At 37.9% G+C, this 6,035-nt stretch overlaps 1 protein-coding gene across 1 annotated transcript; it reads right to left on the reverse strand.

The window, feature by feature from the left end:
- Positions 1–2,630: 2,630 nt before the first annotated feature.
- LOC131147628 (uncharacterized) lies at positions 2,631–5,741 on the reverse strand. The gene is made up of 7 exons (XM_058097133.1): positions 5,432–5,741; positions 5,127–5,326; positions 4,878–5,012; positions 4,521–4,643; positions 3,894–4,433; positions 3,425–3,773; positions 2,631–3,238 (listed from the first exon to the last, which is right to left on the reverse strand). The coding sequence occupies exons 1-7, from the start codon at positions 5,739–5,741 to the stop codon at positions 2,631–2,633; spliced, it is 2,265 nt and encodes a 754-aa protein (XP_057953116.1).
- Between the last annotated feature and the right edge of the window lie 294 nt (positions 5,742–6,035).

A 6,035-nucleotide genomic window follows, 5' to 3' on the forward strand; every position in this document is an offset into this window, starting at 1 on the left:
ACTTTAAGTTTCATTTGATCTTCTATCTTTGAGTCCATGTTTTTAATGAACCTCATCAAGCACTTGAGATCTTGAACCTTTTATTAAAACCACTTGATTCCTAAAACATCATCACTTAACCACATATGTTAAGTTCTCTTGATTTGTTATCATCAAAATAATATTCTTTAACCTTGTTAGGTCAACACCTTCAAAAGTTCAATTTTTAATGGGCCTAAGGATGATCCATGTTAGTTTTCACAAGCCATGAGTGGGGAAATCTCCACATTATGGTATGATTCCATGAAGGAAAAGAAGGAATTTATGGCTAAAAATTAGGTATGGAATCTCATTGAATTACCAAAATGATCAACTACTATTGGTTGCAAATGAGTTTATTAAAACCAAAAGAGATGCTTCTCGTAATGGAGAATGATATAAAGTAATACTTGTGGCCAAAGGTCACACTCAAAAAGAAGGAATTGATTAACATAACAATTTTTTACTTGTGCTTGACAGGGATTCTTTTAGGATCATCATGCCTTTGGTAGCTCATTTTTAGATCAACATCAAATGGATGTGAAAATGACATTCTTAAATGGACATTCAAAAAAGGAGGCATACATGACACAATTTAAAGGTTTTTGTGTTGACAAAATAGTCACCTTGTTTATAAGCTAAAGAAATCTATAATATATAGGCTAAAACTAGCTTCTTGCTGGTGGTATTTTAAGTTTCACAACATTGTAATTTCATATTGTTTTAATGAGAACATTGTTAATCAATGTATGTATATATATATAGCTTAAGGTTAGTGGAAGCAAATCCATTTTTTCTAGTCCTATATGTATATGATATTTTGCTTACAAGCAATGATTTGGGGTTGCTATATAAGACCAAACAATTTGATATATGCTCAAGTATGCACATGACTTAATCTTGGATTTGTTGTGGGAATGCTTGCCAGACACCTACATTCTAGAAATGAAGCATTGAAAAGCCGTTAAAAAGGTCTTGAGGTACTTGTAAGGAATCAAGAATTATAGGTTGACTTATAGACACTAACCATTTGGAGTTGGTTGGGTATTCAAACTCGAGGTTCGGTAGTTGCATGGACATGAGAAAGTCTACTTCAAGATACATTTTCCTTCATATTGGATGAATTCGGTCTTGGAGAAGCATGGAGGAAGAATTTGTTTCATGCTATAAAGTTACATCGCATACTTTATGGTTGAGAAATTTCATTTATGGGCTGGCAATTGTCAAGTCCATAGCAAGATCGATAATGATTTATTGTAACGACTCAACTGTAGTATTTTTTTTTTTTTATTTATCAAAATGGGTAAATATATTGATAACCTGAAAAATATACAACAACTCTGGACATATCCAGGACAAAAGGATTACAACGAGATCACTCACCGTGCAATTCCAAACAATACATCAAACCCGAGCATACCCAGGGGCCATGGATGGCCACTCCTAATAGCCTACTTACAAGACATGAAATATCAGACTAAGTACATGTCAAATTTATCAAAAACCGCCCTACAAGTGTGTTTTTGGATCACTTTAACTAATTCTATAGGGGGGATTAAAATACTTTCAAATCTTTTTTTGTTCCTAAAATGCCAAATACAGTACAAGGTAGTAGTAAGTCCAATTCTTTTTCCTGCAGAATGCACACCATTCTTCTTAGCCTCTTTATGAAGCCATTTCACAACAGCTTTGATTGTGGACATGGCTCTCCTAATTCCTAACCATTTCCTTATTCTACTCCAAATTTCAGCCGAATACATACATTTGAAGAAGAGGTGGTCAAGTATTTCCCTGCTTTCATCACAAAATGTACATCCTTGATCAATCCCTTCAACTTGAATTTTGTCACAACTTGGTAGCTTCTCCTTCAAGTCGAGCCATAAGCAAAAAGCATGCTTTGGGGTAGACTCATTGTACCATACTTCTTTAAACCAAGGTACTTTATAATTTTTCTCTCTACAGAAATCATACCACATGGGCCAATTGTTTTGCATTTTATTCATCATTTCCACAGCTGCCTCTACTCCCCCAGCAACCTGAACTAGTTGATTTTTAATCTCAACCACCCTCTTAAATAAAGGGGAGTGTTCTTTTTTGGCAGTAGCATACCGGATTTCAATGCCATTTAGGTACACCTGATGGATCCATTTTTTCCATAAGCTGTCCTTCTTCACATGAACATTCCATAAAGCTTTTGTTAGCAGGCCTTTGTTCCAGGTCTTTAGGTCGAAAATCCCCAAACCACCTTTTTCTTTCGGTAGGAAAATATCCTTCCACACAGCCAAAGGTTTTCTCCTGCCCCCCAACAGAAATACCCTGCATAGTTTGATAATTTGGTTTAACACATTAAGGGGAATGGGGAAAATTGCGAGCTAGAAACACTCTAAGCCTTGAATGATTGAGTTTATTATCTCAAGCTTCCTAGCATAGGATAATGTATGCCCAAGCTAGCCCTTAATCAACCTAGCAATGCGATCAACCAGTGGTTTATAGTGAGCTGCATTTAATCTTGATGACATTAGGGGGATGCCCAGGTATCTGAAGGGAAACACCCCTTCTTTAATCCCAATCTGGTTGATAAACTCTTCAAGATCATTAGCCTTCATTCTAGTCTAAAATAAGTTAGACTTCAGGCAGTTTGCAGAGAGATCAGAACATTGAGCAAACTCCTTCAGGAAGTCCATTAAATACTTTACAGACACAACATCTCCTCTAGAGAATAGCATCAGATCATCGGAAAATACTAAGTGAGTAATCTTCAACTCTCCACATTTAGGATGAAATTTAAATTTACCCTCCAGAGATTTTAGAAGTCTTGATAGGTATTCAACATAGATTACAAATAGAAAAGGGGATAAAGGGTCCCCTTGTCTCAGACCCTTTCTTTCTTTGAAGAAGCCATTCAACCTTCCATTTACTGAAACTAAGTAAGAGGCAGTAGAAACACACTCCATAACCCATGAAATCATTCTTTTTGGGAAATTAAGATTCTTCAACATGTCCTCCAAGAAAGCCCAGGAGACAGAGTCATAGGCCTTTTTTAGATCAATCTTCAACAGGCATCTTGGAGACATCCTCTTCTTGCTGTATCCTCTAATCAATTCCTGAACTAGATAGATGCTTTTGACCATATTTCTCCCTTGGAAAAAAGCTGCTTGAGCATAACTAATCAAATCTTCCAAGCAAGGTTTAATTCTCTTTGCAATAATTTTAGCAATCACTTTATACAAGACATTACAGCAAGAGATTGGACGAAAATCATTAACAGAGTTAGCATGATTTGTCTTAGGGATTAGAGCAGTGTTTGTGTTATTTATCTGCTTCAGTAGACTGCTATTACAGAAGAATTCCTACACTGTTTGGCAAAAATCATGGCCAATGGTACTCCAAGCTTTCTTAAAAAAACCTGCAGAAAACCCATCAGGTCCAGGAGACTTGTCATCACCAATACTGAACAAAGCCAGCCTGATATGCTCATCTGATATGGGTAGCAACATGTCATTCCTTCTAGCTTCACTTAGCATAGGCCCTCTTTTGACCACCTGGGTATTCAATTTAATACAACTATCCTCCACACCAAGCAACTGAGTATAGTAAGAGACAAACTCTTCTGCCACCTGATCATAAGAATTTGTCAGCTCACCATTCAATTTCTTTACAACATTAATATGATTCCTGATTTTGTTTCTCCTCAACAAAGCATGGAAGAATGAGGAACTCCTGTCACAGTGCCTAAGGAATTTACACTTAGCCACCTGAGAGAGGAACAGTCTGTTTGCATTCTCAAGTCTCACAGCTTCACTTTTTTTTTCATTTAGATTTTTCTACAACTCAGGACATGTAGGGTTATCATGTAGCTTACTTTGAATCTCCACCAGTTCAGCTTCAGCTCTTTCAGCTCGAACTGAAATGTGAGAGTAATGTAGAGAGTTTAATTTCCTTAAAGGCCTCTTTAATGCTTGTAATTTCCTGGTGAAGCAATATTGTAGAGTACCATCAAAATTGCCATGCCAAACATCTTTGACAATCTCATGGAATTCAGGATGTGCAGACCACATGTTGAAAAACTTAAAGGGGGGTCTACCCAAATTTTGTTGTGTAAACAAGATAATCAGGGAAACAGAATGATTCAACACACTCCCAAGGAACTGGTACAGAACCTGAGCACTCCAATCAGACATAAACCAGCATTGTTTGACCATAACTTTATCCAGTTTGCACCATACCTTCCTATTAGACCAGATGAGAAAGCACCCAGTGGATTTTAGGACTGTGAGCCCTACAACACTGAAACACTCACTTATATCTTTTTTTTCATATGATGAGACATGCACACCATTCCTTTTCTCCTTATTACTCAGAACACAGTTGAAATCCCCTAGAATCATCCATGGTCCAGAACACCCATTGCCAGTCTAGATAATGTCCAACCACAATGATCTTCTAGCCACAATTGTATTAAAACCATGGATAAAGCTCATTAAGAATTCATTTGAAGTTACCTGGCACTTTACTAAACAATGAATGACTTGTTCATTTTTATGACATATTTGCACCTTCACCTTCTGAGGATTCCATATAACAAGAATTCTTCCAGCCTTACGAAGTTCGAAATTGTTAACTTGCTGCCACATACAAAATCTCCTGTTCATCATTTTGTCCAAATTTTTCAATGACAACTTTGTTTCCAAAATTCCCATTACATCCAGGTTGTTTTTTTCTAATGAGATCTTCGATCCCATTTTGTTTCAGGGGCATATTCAGGCCCCTGATATTCCATACAACAGTCTTCATTATGCATGTTGGGGGCCTTGCCCCCCTTTCTTATTTGGTTGGTTTGATGCACCTCCCTTCTTTACTGCTTTTTTAAGCTTGACAGTACCAACTCCCTCATTAATAACTTTCGAAGCACTAGTAGCTTTTAAGGCACAAACCACCTGCTGGGACTCTAATAGACAGGGGTCATGCACATGCTCTTGCCTTAAATCATTTTCCTTTCCACCATTAACACAATCACCATGAGTAGGAGAGCATACAGTAATGGAGTCATCAGATTCAACACCCCCAGGTTTATTACACTAATTTTCTTTAGCTTTCATAGAGCCAACACCTGCATTTAGATTCTCCACTAGGATATCCTCTTTAGTTCCACTCCCACCCTCCCTGTGTTTAGGAACCTGGCTTTGACCATATGCAACCTCAGGGAACATATCACACACTAGATTCCCCACGTAGCATGACCCAATATCATCCACACAATTCGAGATAACCTTCACATTAGGATCCCATGATTCACTTCCACCCCACTCTAGCGAGGTTAAATTTGAGGGGCCAACAACAGTCACCTCAATCTTCTCTTTTCCCTTATCTACTCTCTCCTAAATATTCTCCTTCTAGATAGTATTTTGGTTACCCTCCACATGCTTATTGCATTGCTTTTCATTAGGTCTACCATCCTCTGCTTTCCTTTTCTTTATCCCACAGTAATTACTGGTGTGCCCAACATACTTGCAGTGGGAACAGAATCTGGGTAAGTTTTCATACACCACCTCCTGCTCCATTTCTTCATCATCCGGTAGGAAGACCTTAATTGAGTGTTTGATTTCCTTCGCAACATCAACCTCCATCAACACTCTTGCAAAGGAGACTCTCTCTTGCATCATCATAAGCTTATCGGCACATAGAGGTTTACCTACTTCTGAGCAAATCCTTCCCAGAGCCATCGGGTTTCACATCTCTATTGGCAGGTTCTTTCGCTGAATCTACGCAAGCAAGATTGTCCTGTGCTCAAGCCTAAATTGGAATTGTTTGGGCATACGCTTCATAAACAAAGTTCTACCATGAGCCATATAAGGAGCTTTCTATAATACCTCTTCTAACTCCTCTTCTTTCTAGAACTTGAATACCACCCAACCATACGAATGCTTAATGTAGTTGATCTTAGCTCTCCACGATTTAACTATTAAGCTCAAAGTATTTTTGTCAGGGGCCTTCCCAACAAAATAACCCACAAGACA

This window comes from Malania oleifera, chromosome 1 (assembly GCF_029873635.1).
Source record: "Malania oleifera isolate guangnan ecotype guangnan chromosome 1, ASM2987363v1, whole genome shotgun sequence".
Classification (NCBI taxonomy): domain Eukaryota; kingdom Viridiplantae; phylum Streptophyta; class Magnoliopsida; order Santalales; family Ximeniaceae; genus Malania; species Malania oleifera.